This window comes from Scyliorhinus canicula, chromosome 13 (genome assembly GCF_902713615.1).
Source record: "Scyliorhinus canicula chromosome 13, sScyCan1.1, whole genome shotgun sequence".
NCBI classification, from domain to species: Eukaryota; Metazoa; Chordata; class Chondrichthyes; order Carcharhiniformes; family Scyliorhinidae; genus Scyliorhinus; species Scyliorhinus canicula.
The window spans coordinates 154087367-154101355 of record NC_052158.1 but is presented as its reverse complement, the minus strand read 5'-3'; the positions used below and the strand labels follow the sequence as shown (position 1 = coordinate 154101355).

At 47.1% G+C, this 13989-nt stretch overlaps 1 protein-coding gene across 2 annotated transcripts in view; it reads left to right on the top strand.

The window, feature by feature from the left end:
* The window catches only part of LOC119975797 (segment polarity protein dishevelled homolog DVL-3), a 137886-nt gene extending 124751 nt beyond the window's left edge, over positions 1-13135 (top strand). For both annotated transcript variants that reach the window (XM_038815654.1, XM_038815655.1), the window contains 4 exons: positions 546-677; positions 2763-2930; positions 6913-7131; positions 11429-13135. In XM_038815654.1, coding sequence (XP_038671582.1) covers positions 546-677; positions 2763-2930; positions 6913-7131; positions 11429-11877 — 968 coding nt within the window. In that variant the 3' untranslated portion in view covers positions 11878-13135. The remainder of the gene's footprint in view (positions 1-545; positions 678-2762; positions 2931-6912; positions 7132-11428) is intronic.
* The last annotated feature ends 854 nt before the right edge of the window (positions 13136-13989 follow it).

Sequence of the window (13989 nt, the reverse complement as noted above, 5' to 3'; positions counted from 1 at the left end):
ACAACAAATACTGGCCTCACCAACGATGCCCACCTCCCGTCAAAGAATAAATTCAGGGCCAAATTCTCTGGGTGTTCCTGCCAGAACAGACGCGTGCAATTCCGTGTCTGTTCCGAGATTCAGGACATGCCGATGGACCAGCACTCTGCCAGCATGACTTGGAAGCAATTCCCATCATGATGAAAGATCCAATTGGCTGCATCACTGATTTTTGTTCACCAGTAGGTGTTGCTGGTACTGTTTCATTGAATGTTGTTTCACCTACAGCAGTGACAGCTAATGGCAAAAAAAAAATGATTTTTATTAAGCGATGAAGACTATGAAGTGAATAGTATAATTCAGAGTTTATGAAGTAAGCCAAAAATCAGGATCCTTCACGGTGCTGGGTGTTCTGGAATGGATAATGCTTACCGCAAATTCAACAGTTGAGGATGGCCTGTTCTCTAGGCTCCCTATATCATCCCTTATCCTAGCCTAACAGCACTGCACTGCTCTGCTGCATTGCTTATTTGAAGTGGGATCTATTTGTGTTCTTTTCCTTCCAGGATTCGACGATTTTCACTTATCAATCCACAGTGATATAGTCACCATCGTCAAAGCCATGGCATCACCAGAATCGGGCTTAGAGGTCCGCGATCGAATGTGGCTTAAAATAACAATCCCTAACGCTTTTATAGGTATGTTGGATCCAGTCATTGAACCAGCTTTGCAAACAATGCCTCCTTTTTATTATACATTTTGGGTATTATTATTTATTATTTTTGTTCCAATTAAGGGGCAATTTAGTGAGACCAACCCACCTACCCTGCACATCTTTGGGTTGTGGGGCTGAGACCCACGCAGACACGGGGAGAATGTGCAAACTCCACACGGACAGTGACCCGGTGCTGTGAGGCAGCAGTGCCAACCACTGCACCACTGTGCCGCCCAACAAACAATGCCTTTGATTTTTTTTTAAAATTTAGAATATCCAATTCATTTTTTCCAATTAAGGGGCAATTTAAAGTAGCCAATCCACCTAACCTGCACATCTTTGGGTTGTGGGGGTGAAACCCACGCAGACACGGGGAGAATGTGCAAACTCCTCACAGACAGTGACCCAGGGCCAGGATTCGAACCCGGGTCCTCAGCGCCGTAGGCAGCAATGCTAACCACTGTGCCACCGTGCCGCCCTACAATGCCTTTGATGAGGTAAACAATGACAAGGGAGACTATGCACACACCTCTCCCCCCCCCCCCCCCCCCCCCGCCCCCGCATAACTTTAGCTCATCAATTGGGAAAACTTGTAGGTTCCCCAACTGACACGGTGGGCGGCACGGTAGTATTGTGGTTAGCATTGTTCCTTCACAGCTCCATGGTCCCAGTTTCTATCCCCGGCTTGAATGACTGACTGTGCGGAGTCTGCACTTTCTCCCCGTGTCTGTGTCGGTTTCCTCCAGGCGCTCTGGTTTCTTCCCACAAGTCCCGACCTTTTCCCAGTTCTGATGAAAAGCCATCGACATGAAAAGCTAACTTCCTCTCTCTGCAGATACTGCCTGATCTGCTGAGTGTTTCCAACATTTCCTGTTTTCATTTCAGATTTGCAGCATCCACAGTGTTCTGAGGAGCGGTTGAACAAACTCAGTTTGTTCTCACTGGAACGACGGAGGTTGAGGGGCGACCTGATAGAGGTCTACAAAAGTATGAGGGGCATAGACAGGGTGGATAGTCAGAGGCTTTTCCCCAGGGTAGAGGGGTCAATTACTAGGGGGCATAGGTTTAAGGTGTGAGGGGCAAGGTTTAGAGGAGATGTACGGGGCAAGTTTTTTACACAGAGGGGAGTGGGTGCCTGGAACTCGCTGCTGGAGGAGGTGGTGGAAGCAGGGACGATAGTGACGTTTAAGGGGCATCTTGACAAATACATGAATAGGATGGGAATAGAGGGATACGGACCCAGGAAGTGTAGAAGATTTTAGTTTAGATGGGCAGCATGGTCAACACAGGCTTGGAGGGCCGAAGGGCCTGTTCCTCTGCTGTACTTTTCTTTGTTCTTTGTTCTTTTTCGATTAGCCCCTAATCACTGTGCCCCTAACGGGGGCCGTTCCGTGTTGAAGATGTTAGTTGCTGCTGTTTGCTATTGAGCTATTGAGAGTTATTGAGAGTCAGACAGAAGATGACGGGTGGCAGGCTGGCACAGTGGTTAGCACTGCTACCTAACGCGCCAGGGGCCCACGTTCAATTCTGGGATTGGGTGACTGTGTGGAGTTTGCAGTTCGTCCCTGTGTCTGCTCCGGGTGCTCAGATTTCCTCCCGCTGTTCAAAGATGTGCAGGTTAGGAGGGGTTGCAGGGATAAGGCGTGGGGGAGTGGGCCTAGGTAGGGTGCTCTTTCGGCGCAGACCCCGATGGGCCGAATAGCCTCCTGCCCTCTTGGGATTCTATGGATGAAGCAGTGATTCCATGACATCAGATTTGGGGTTTAAAGTACTGGGGTTAAAATGGCTAAATAATGAGGAGAGTTTGAATTAACTAGGATTGTGTTCCCTTCAGTCGAGAAGGTTATTGTGGAACTTACCTGAACGGATGGTAGAAGGAAATTCAGTAGTAAATTTCAAAAGAGAATCCGATAAACACATGAATGGGACTTTTTGCAAGGCCACGGGAAAAGTGCAGAGAAATTGAGATGGGGGGCGGGGGTGGTACTAATTAACTACCAAACACCATCACGATGGGCTGAATGCCCTCCTCACTTTTGCTGACTCGTTCTGTGTTGCCCCCCAACAGGTTCGGATGTTGTTGACTGGCTTTTTAACCACGTTGAAGGTTTCCCAGATCGACGCGAGGCCCGAAAATACGCCAGCAACCTCCTCAAAGCTGGCTACATCCGACACACTGTCAACAAAATCACCTTCTCAGAGCAATGCTACTACATCTTCGGCAACCTCTGCGGCAGTGAGTCAGCAACTCTCTCTTTGGGGCATGGTGGCGTCTCAAACCTGCAGTGCCTCAGCCTCGCTCTGCCTTACCCCAGCAACTGGCTTTAATTACAGACCCCAGACATGCTAGAGGCTGTTGAAGCTTTTTGTCTTACACTCATCAGGACAGGCGCCAGAATACCAAATTTCAAAGGGAGCAACAATTTATACTGTATGAGAAAAGGGTGCAAATTGGTTGGGAAGGCAACTCTGATTGGTTGAGGCATTGCCATGGAGAATGCACCAGAGAACATTGTCACCCTGGCCAAAATAAAGGTGCCGTGCCTGGACGTGCTCTTTCTGCCTGCAGAGGACAGGTTCCTACACACAAATATATGTAGCTTCCAGCAAAGTTAAGTGAGCTGCATTGACAGTCTGTCTCTTCACCTTAAATTGGACGTTAGCGTGACTCTTGGCACTCTCAGGGTTGTTCAGCAAGTGCTGTCCAATCGGTGAATTATAGCTAACTTCAGACATGTTCTGAGTTGTGCTAGCATGGGCTTTTCTCACTCAGTGTAAATTGTTTCTCCCTTTGGAATTCTGGATTCTCTTGTCTGTCTGGCTGAGTGCAAGATGAAAAACTTTGACAGCATGTTTCTTTTTTCAGCAATACCTGCAGGAACATTGGAGGGAATGGGCATTGTTGTTCACATGCTGTGTGGCTCAATGTTGCACGAACTAGCACACAGGCTAGTGCTGTAGACCCACTGTGACCCATCACTCTCCGTCACCGAATATTGCAGCAATTTCACCTGCACTGCCTCTCGGAACACTGGAAGTATTAGATAGTTTGTAAATGTCATTCGAAGATGAAGAACTCTTCCTGTGTTGAGGGTGTTGGTTGCTGCTGTTTGATGGAGTTCGAGAGAAAGCTAGCCAGAAATGAAAAAAAAGCAGATAGTAAGCGTTTTTAATAAATATTTTAAAAAGAAAAGAGTTAACAAAGTGACCGATGGTCCAACAGTAAGTGAGGCTGGAGAATTGATAATGGAAAACAAGGAAATGGCAGATGAATTGAACAGATATTTTGCACCAGTCTTCAGTTCATAAAGGAGCCAAGTAACATCCCAGAAGCAGCTAGAAAGCAGGAAATGGAAGCGACAAAGTCTCCCAAATGGAGTATCCAGCCCAAATGTGGCGGGGGGGGGGGAGTTGTGCTCCACTTGTACGGGGCACAAGTGAGTCTATATTTGGAGCACTGTGTACAGCATTTATCACCTTGTTTAAGGAAGGAAGTAAAAAGCAGTTTAGAGAAAATTTACCAGAGTAATACCAGGAATGGCCGGGTTATCTTATGATGAATGGTTGGACAGTCCGGGCTTGTATATGCTGGAGTTTAGAAGAGTGAGAGGTGATTTGATATTGATATTTTTGATATTTGATATTTATTGTCACCTGTACTGAAGTACAGTAAAAAATATTTTTCTACAGCCAAGGGAACGTACATAGTAGACAAAAGAATAATCAACAGAGAACATTGACAATGGTACATATACAAATAGTGATTGGTTACAGTGCGGAACAAGGGCCAAACAAGAGCAGCATAGGGCGTCTTGAATTGGATTGGATTGGATTTGTTTATTGTCACGTGTACCGAGGTACAGTGAAAAGTATTTTGCTGCGAGCAGCTCAACAGATCATTAGGTACATGAAAAGGAAAGGAAATAAAAGGAAATACATAATAGGGCAACACAAGGCACACAATGTACCTACATAAGCACCGGCATCGGATGAAGCATACAGGGTGTAGTGTTAATGAGGTCAGTCCATAAGAGAGTCGTTTAGGAGTCTGGTAACAGTGGGGAAGAAGCTGTTTTTCAGTCTGTCCGTGTGTGTGTTCTCAGACTTCTGTATCTCCTGCCCGATGGAAGAAGTTGGAAGAGTGAGTAAGCTGGGTGGGAGGGGTCTTTGATTATGCTGCCCGCTTTCCCCAGACAGCGGGAGGTGTAGATGGAGTCAATGGATGGGAGGCAGGTTCATGCGATGGACTGGGCCGTGTTCATGACTCTCTGAAGTTTCTTGTAGTCCTGGGCCGAGCAGTTGCTATACCAGGCTGTGATGCAGCCAGATAGGATGCTTTCTATGGTGCATCTGTAAAAGTTGGTAAGGGTTAATGTGGACATGCTGAATTTCCTTAGTTTCCTGAGGAAGTATAGGCGCTGTTGTGCTTCCTTGGTGGTAGCGTCGACGTGGGTGGACCAGAACAGATTTTTGGAGATGTGCACCCCTCGGAATTTGAACCTGCTAACAATCTCCACCTCAGCCCCATTGATGCTGACAGGGGTGTGTACAGTACTTTGCTTCCTGAAGTCAATGACCAGCTTGTTAGTTTTGCTGGCATTGAGGGAGAGATTGTTGTCGCTGCACCACTCCACTAGGTTCTCTATCTCCCTCCTGTGTTCTGACTCATCATTCTGGCCCACTATGGTTGTATCATCAGCAAACTTGTAGATGGAATTGTAACCAAATTTTGCCATGCAGTCGTGTGTGTACAGGGAGTAGAGTAGGGGGCTAAGTACACAGCCTAGCGGGGCCCCCGTATTGAGGACTATTGTGGAGGAGTTGTTGTTATTTATTCTTACTGATTGTGGTCTGTTGGTCAGAAAGTCGAGGATCCAGTTGCAGAGTGAGGAGCCAAGTCCTAGGTTTCGGAGCTCTGATATGAGCTTGGCTGAGATTATGGTGTTGAAGGCGGAGCTGTAGTTAATAAATAGGAGTCTGATATAGGAGTCCTTGTTGTCAAGATGCTCTAGGGATGAGTGTAAGGCCAGGGACATGGCATCTGCTGTGGACCGGTTGCAGCGGTATGCGAATTGCAATGGATCAAGACGTTCTGGGAGTATGGAGGTGATGCGCTTCATGACCAACCCCTCGAAGCACTTCATTACGACTGAAGTCAGGGTTCTGACTTCAGAATGGTGTTCTTACAGGGAACAGATCAGTCTGAGGGGGAGTCGTTGAGGTGTCTGGCAGCTGTGGGGAAGAAGCTGTTCCTATGTCTGATTTGATTGAAACGTATAAAATCTTGAGGGATCTTGATAGGTAGTTAAAATACTTCCTCTTGAGGGAGAATCTGGAACAAGGGGTCATGGTTCAAAAATAAGCGATCACCCATTTAAAATGGAAATGAGGATCATTTGTTCTTTTCAGAAGGTCACGAGTCTTTGGAACTCTCTTCCTCAAAAGCTGATGAAGCAGTTTTTGAAACATTTTAAGGCAGGGGTGGATAGATTCTTGTTAAGCCGGGGGTGATAGGTTATCGGGGGTATGTGGGATGCAGATTTGAGGTTTCTATCACATCAGCCATGATCTTATTAATTGATGGAGTAGGCTGGAGGCTAACTCGTGCTCCTTGTTCTTATGTTTTTGAGCTAACATTATGAAGGTCAATGCACATTATAATGAGAATCAGACAGAATATGCGACAGTGATTCTAGAGCATCTGATTTGGGATGAAGGTTCTACAATAAACTAAACACTGATCTTTCCAAAGGTCAGTGCCTGCCTAGAATGTTTGCAGAATACTTGCTCCCGTTGATCAGGTACGAGTCAGTGATTAGGGGCCTGCAGTAAATAGCGAGATGACAGCCATTTGGTGATTTCACTGATATTGACATAACTAGCAGCCAGTAAAGGGTGGCACGGTAGCACAGTGGTTAGCACTGTTGCTTCACAGTGCCAGGGTCCCGGGTTCGATACCTGGCTTGGGTCACTGTCTGTGCGGAGTCTGCATGTTCTCCCCGTGTCTGCGTGGGTTTCCTCCGGGTGCTCCGGTTTCCTCCCACAAGTCCCGAAGGAAGTGCTCGTTAGGTAATTTGGACATTCTGAATTCTCCCTCTGTGTACCCGAACAGGCGCCGGAATGTGGCGACTAGGGGCTTTTCTCAGTAACTTCATTGCAGTGTTAATGTAAGCCTACTTGTGACACTAATAAAGATTATTATTATTATACTTCCACAGACATGGCTAATTTAACTCTGAATGATCACGATGGATCAAGCGGCACTTCAGATCAAGACACGTTGGCACCGCTCCCCCACCCAGGTGCAGCACCGTGGCCCATAGCCTTCCCGTACCAGTACCCACCACAGCACCCGTTCAACCCACACCCACCGGGCTACCACGACGTCACCGGATTCACTTACGGAGGGGGCAGCGCTGGCAGCCAGCCGAGTGAAGGTGAGAGAACGTTTTTTAAAAATATAAATTTAGAGTACCCAATTCTTTTTTTTCAAATGAGCGTGGCCAATCTACCTACCCAACACATCTTTGGGTTGCGGTGGTAACACGGAAAATGTGCAAACTCCTCACGGACAGCGACCAGGAGCCGGGATTGAACTTGGGACCTTGGCGCCGTGAGGCAACAGTGCTAACCCACTGTGCCACCCTTCTACGTGCATTTATATAGCACCTTTAATATATTACAATGTCCCAAGGCGTTACACAGGGGCATTGTCAAACAACATTGGGCACCAAACTGCAAAAGGAGATATTAGGTCAGGTGGCCAAACGTTTGGTGAAAGATGTGGGGCTGGATTCTTTGTTTTTGGGACTATGTCCCCACGTTGGCGTCAAAACTGTGGACTTTCTCGCCAGAAAAACTGGCGTGAAAGGGCCACATATTACTGCAGGGGGCTAGCAGGGACCCGGATTTGATCTCACAGCTTTTGCTGCAGATACGGGCCCCCGCACTTCCGGGTCGGAGGCCACACGTGCGCAAGGCGGCGGCGGCCTCCAGCGGCCGATGCTCCATGGCGGACCCAGACCGCAGAGCTGGGCATTTCCATGCGGGGAAAAGGATTGTCCACCCCGGCGCCGGACGCGATTTCAGCGTCGGGGTCCGCAGAATCCAGCCCGTGAACTTTCAAGAGAGAGATAGGAAGGCAACTGATTGAGAATGAGAGGAGAGGAGGCGAGGTTTAGCTGCAAGAAGCCACACTGCAGTGAATTCTGGGCCATCACGTAGCGCTTGATGAATATAAACGACGCAGAAATTCAAGCACTGCACACAGGTGATACTCCATGTTGAGTTTTCTCTCTGAAGTTATAATCTTAAAAAGGGATCACGAATGGAGACATCAGGAAGCTCACATGAGGGGTTTAGACTATTAGATGATAAATCAAATGGTATAGCTGGCTTTATTAAGTACACACTGGAGGAAGTGAAGCCTTTATAAAACACTGCTAAGGCCCCAGCTGGAGTGTTGGGTAAATTATTGGGCACCACACTGCAGAAAGAATGTCGAGAATGTCTTGTAGAGGGTGCAGAGGAGCATTACTAAAACGGTACCCCAGATGAGGAGCTGGCGTTGTGTCGAGAGACTGGAGAAGCCAGATTAGTTCGCTATCGAGCACAGAAGGTCAAGGATTTAACAGATGTGCTCAGAATCCTGAACAGTTTCGCAGAGTGGATACAGGGAAAAACATGGCTGGGGGCTTTTCACAGTAACTTCATTTGAAGCCTACTTGTGACAATAAGCAATTTTCATGGCAGGGGGATGGTTAACCAGATGATACAAAGCGACAGCATCAATCTGTATTTGTGTAGCGCCTTTCAATGTAATGAAACATTTAAGGTAAAAGAGCTGGAAGGAGGGTAATGGGTTCTATGGGGTTAGGTTGAGGATCAGCCGGGATCTCTCACTGAACGGCAAAGCAGACTGAGAGACGAAACACTCTCCTCGGGTTCTACACGCACAGTTGTTGTGATCTGGAATCCATGGTCTGAAAGGAGGGTGGAAGCCGGCTCAACCTTCCAGAAGGGAATTGGATCAGTGCCTGAAATGGAGCTCGCAGAGCTGTGGGGAAAGAGCAAGGGTCCTCGACCTAATTGGATAGCTGGCACAGGCACGATGAGCCGAGTGGCCTCGTTGGGTGATTCTAGGATTTTTGTTAGATTTCCTAACTCCTCAGGCAAGGAATGGCTGGCTGCAATTGGAGATTTAGCACAGTTATCACGGGAAAATTGACTCCAGTAACATTTGCAAGCATTATGAAAATGAAAACTTGCAGGATTTGGTTTGAACTTCATTTTTCATATTGGTGTCTCCTTGCTCAGTGTGGTAAACTATGGTTTGATGTGGTAAAGGAAGTAAGAAACTTGCATTAATGCAGAATGTTTCATTACATCAGGGTATCCGAGGGTGCGTTAAATCTAGTTTCCTCCGGGTGCTCCGATTTCCTCCCACAAGTCCAAAGATGTGTAGGTTAGGTGGATTGGCCATGATAAATTGCCCTTAGTTTTTAAAAAGGTTTAGGTGAGATTACTGGGTTACGGGGATAGAGTGGAACATAAGAACATAAGAACTAGGAGCAGGAGTAGGCCATCTGGCCCCTCGAGCCTGCTCCGCCATTCAATGAGATCATGGCTGATCTTTTGTGGACTCAGCTCTACTTTCCGGCCTGAACACCATAACCCTTAATCCCTTTATTCTTCAAAAAACTATCTATCTTTACCTTAAAAACATGTAATGAAGGAGCCTCAACTGCTTCACTGGGCAAGGAATTCCATAGATTCACAACCCTTTGGGTGAAGAAGTTCCTCCTAAACTCAGTCCTAAATCTACTTCCCCTTATTTTGAGACTATGTCCCCTAGTTCTGCTGTCACCCGCCAGTGGAGACAACCTGCCCGCATCTATCCTATCTATTCCCTTCATAATTTTAAATGTTTCTATAAGATCCCCCCTCATCCTTCTAAATTCCAACGAGTACAGTCCCAGTCTACTCAACCTCTCCTCATAATCCAACCCCTTCAGCTCTGGGATTAACCTAGTGAATCTCCTCTGCACACCCTCCAGTGCCAGTACGTCCTTTCTCAAGTAAGGAGACCAAAACTGAACACAATACTCCAGGTGTGGCCTCACTAACACCTTGTACAATTGCAACATAACCTCCCTAGTCTTAAACTCCATCCCTCTAGCAATGAAGGACAAAATTCCATTTGCCTTCTTAATCACCTGTTGCACCTGTAAACCAACCTTCTGTGTCTCATGCACTAGCACACCCAGGTCTCTCTGCACAGCGGCATGCTTTAATATTTTATCGTTTAAATAATAATCCCGTTTGCTGTTATTCCTACCAAAATGGATAACCTCACATTTGTCAACATTGTATTCCATCTGCCAGACCCTAGCCCATTCACTTAACCTATCCAAATCCCTCTGCAGGCTTCCGGTATCCTCTGCACTTTTCGCTTTACCACTCATCTTAGGTGTGGGCTTGGCTAGGGTTCTCTTTCCAAGGACCGATGCAGACTCGATGGGCCGAATGGCCTCCTTATGCACCATAAATTCTATGATAGCTATGATGAAAATACTTTTGGAGTGAACTCACTATTGCAATGTGGGAAAACATGGTTGTGCACAGCAAGCTTTCCATGAGCGGCCGTGTAATAATGACCAGGTAACCTAACTTGGTGATCTTGGCTATGACGTAACGGTGAGTTGCAAGCGGCGATAACTCGAAACAGCTTGACCACAGTCCGAGATGAAAGGAACTGACAATATGTAATTTCCTGTTTGTTACCCGGTGCAGTTCTGAAGGGCTTACATATGGTGGTTGCCTGTTAATTCTACAAAAACGTATGGCTGTCTCAGTGGTCCACGTCTTCAAAATGAATGCGGTGAAATGGGCCGACATGGCCCTTAGCAACAGTACAGGGGAGTGCAGTGATCACGGGTCTCAGAGGGCTTCAGCTGCGGTGAATGGTTTAATAAGCTGCTGTCTTTCAGCCTGAAAGGGGACATTCCAGGTATAAAAGATGGGAATGGAGAGATTATCGCCGCTGGTCATTATCCTGTTTTCCTGACCATCGGAATTCCACTCTCAACCGCACTATCCATCCTCTTCTGGCCCTTATCAATTTTGGCACTCCAGCTGATATCTATTCAGTCACACCCTTAGTTCTGTTTCTGGCCAACAGTGAGCTCTTCAGAATGGTGATGGGAAACCTGAGTGAATCCTTTGTGGATGTTATGTGACTGTTTTCGCAATTTTATAAATGAAGCATCATCTATTCCACTGGTTACTAAAACAGAACATCTGAACACTGAACTGTGTGTGATGGAGGTGCAAATTGGGGCACCCTGAAGTAGCCCTTGGCGCTGTACAGATAAAAATTATTTCTCAGGGCAGCACGGTGGCGCAGTGGTTAGCATTGCAGCCTCACGGCGCTGAGGTCCCAGGTTCGAATCCCGGCTCTGGGTCACTGTCCGTGTGGAGTTTGCACATTCTCCCTGTGTTTGCGTGGGTTCCACCCCCACAACCCAAAGAGTGCAGGGTAGGTGGATTGGCCACACTAAATTGCCCCATAATTGGAAAAAAATTAATTGGGTATTCTAAAAATTTTTTTAAATGATTTATCTTTTGCAGCCATTAAAGGGGGATGACCTCATTGTCTCTCTCCCCCCCCCCCACTCCCACCCATCTCACCCTCGCCTCGTTCTCATGCTTCTTTGTTTTGCTTCTCCGTTCCAGGAAGTCGAAGCAGTGGATCGAATCGGAGCGGGAGCGAGAGGAAAGGAGGGAAAGAGAAGGAGCCCAAGGCAGGCGAGGCCAAGTCCGGGGGCAGCGGCAGTGAATCAGATCATACCACGAGGAGCGGCATCCGACGGGAACGGGCAGCCAGTGAGCGCTCGGCCGCCGCCAGCGAGCATAGCCACCACAGCAACCTCAGCCACCGGAGCCACCACTCCATGGCCGCAAGTGTGCGCAGTCATCACACGCATCAGTCTTATGGGGCGCCGGGTTTACCGCCCCTGTATACGCCACCTCTCATGATGTTGCCCCCACAGTCTGCGATGGTGCCCCCGGGGGCTCCTCCAGTCCGCGACCTGGCCGCCGTGCCCCCAGAACTCACGGCAAGTAGACAGTCCTTCAGAATGGCGATGGGAAACCCCAGTGAGTTCTTTGTGGATGTCATGTGACTGATTTGCATTTTTTTTTGTAAAGAAAGCATCATCTATTCTGTCTTGTTACTAAAACAGAGCAACTAAAACAGAAACTGGACTGAGGCCCTGTTTGTGATGGAGTAGCACATTTGGCGTGTGAACGGCACTGTATTTATTCAGCACTAATCTGCAAAATTTATAAACAAAAACCATTTGTTTTGCTTCTTCCGCACCACCGTCCCGCTCCCTCCCTTCCCCGCCCCCCTCACAAGACCGGACTGTGCGCGAGTGCGGACAAAAGCCTGTTTGTCTGCCTCTTCTAACACATTTTCCATTGTAAGTTTTCTTTCTATTTTTTTTGAGAGAGAAACAAACTGCATCTGTTGAGTGTGTGTCGTGAAAACAGAACGAGACTGTAATTGTTTTCCACCTTGCTTTCTTTTGAACTAATTTCTCAAACCTTTTGTGTGCTTCTTTCCTTGTCATGCAGCAAAGAATTGTGGGGTATTTTACTTCCTCTGACATCGACTGATAAAGCAGTTGGTGCAGAGAGTGAAAGGTCATCGGCTGGATTGTGTGCCAACCTGTGTGATTGGCATGATAGCTGTTTTTATTTAATATAAAATAGTCTGGAAACCAGACAGAAGAAAAAGAGCAGACCTTATTCAAGGAGGCGGCAGGAAGATTTGCTTTATTTTTTATGTTAAAGGCAATCATAAATACACGGTTATGAATTGCAACAAAACCCATCGAGCCTCGAAGAAGCACCACAAGCCTTATATTCCATGCAGAAACGAACAAAAATGATGATTTCGCTGTTGTAGAGCTTCTGAAATTTGTGTTGTCAAGCTTTTCCTTTTGTGAGTTCAAGTTACAATGTTGAGTATGTGGGAAATCAACACACAAATAAAAACAGCTTGGGTCAAAGCACAAGCAGTGACATCCCAAACCCCTCGCATCCCGTCTCCCGCTCCCCATCCCTTCTGAGAGCAAACACAAAAGGTACCTAATGACCGGGGAAGCCTCTCGACAGTCCTAGCCACAAACAGAAGAATCATTACAGTCAGAATCCTTCAGGAACTGTCTATCGGAGTCCCAGTGCGGAGAAAAAAAGACTCCATTGGAAAACGGAAGCCAGCTGCACTAATAACTCACAATCTGTAAACCTCTCCATTCGGTTAAGTTGGCTCTTAAATTGAACAAGAGAAATATATCATTTGGGGACGAGATGCGACTCTGAATGATGGTTTTGTAGCTCAAAGTTGTATACTTTAATAAAATGGTTCTAGATGATTTTTTTTTTTTTAAAGTATCTTTATTAAGATTTTGCAGAATTTTTCATAATAAAACAGTAGTAACCATAATAACAAAACAAACTAGAGTGAACATTAACACAGTGGAAAAAGAGAATATACAATAACAATTAAATAGACATTACCCCACGCGACCCAGTCTTCCCACACCATCCCAATGAAGCACTCAACCCCCGCCCCACGAATTGCTGCTGCTGCTGACATTTTAATTTTCCCCGAGAAAGTCGACGAATGGCTGCCACCTCCGAGAGAACCCTAGCGTAGACCCTCTTAAGGCAAACTTTATTTTCTCGAGGCTGAGAAACCCAGCCATGTCGTTAATCCAAGTCTCTACATTCGGGGGCTTCAAGTCCCTCCACATTAATAAAATCCGTCTCCGGGCTACTAGGGAGGCAAAGGCCAAGACGTCGGCCTCTTTCGCCCCCTGAACTCCCGGGTCTTCTGACACTCCAAAGATCGCTATCTCTGGACTCGGCACCACCCGTGTGTTAAGCACCTTGGACATTACCCTGGCGAACCCTTGCCAGAACACTCTAAGCTCCGGGCATACCCAAAACATGTGGACATGGTTTGCAGGGCTGCCCTTGCAGCTCATACAACTGTCTTCTACCCCAAAAAAACTCGCGCTGCCGTCATGTGTGCCGGGTGGACCACCTTAAATTGAATTAGACTGAGCCTGGCACATGAGGAGGAGGAATTAACCCTGCCCAGGACCTCTGCCCACAGACCCGCTTCCAACTCCTCACCTAGCTCCTCTTCCCACTTGCCCTTGAGCTCCTCCACCGGGGTTTCCTCTGCCTCCTGTAGTTCCTGGTAGATATCCGACACCCTCCCC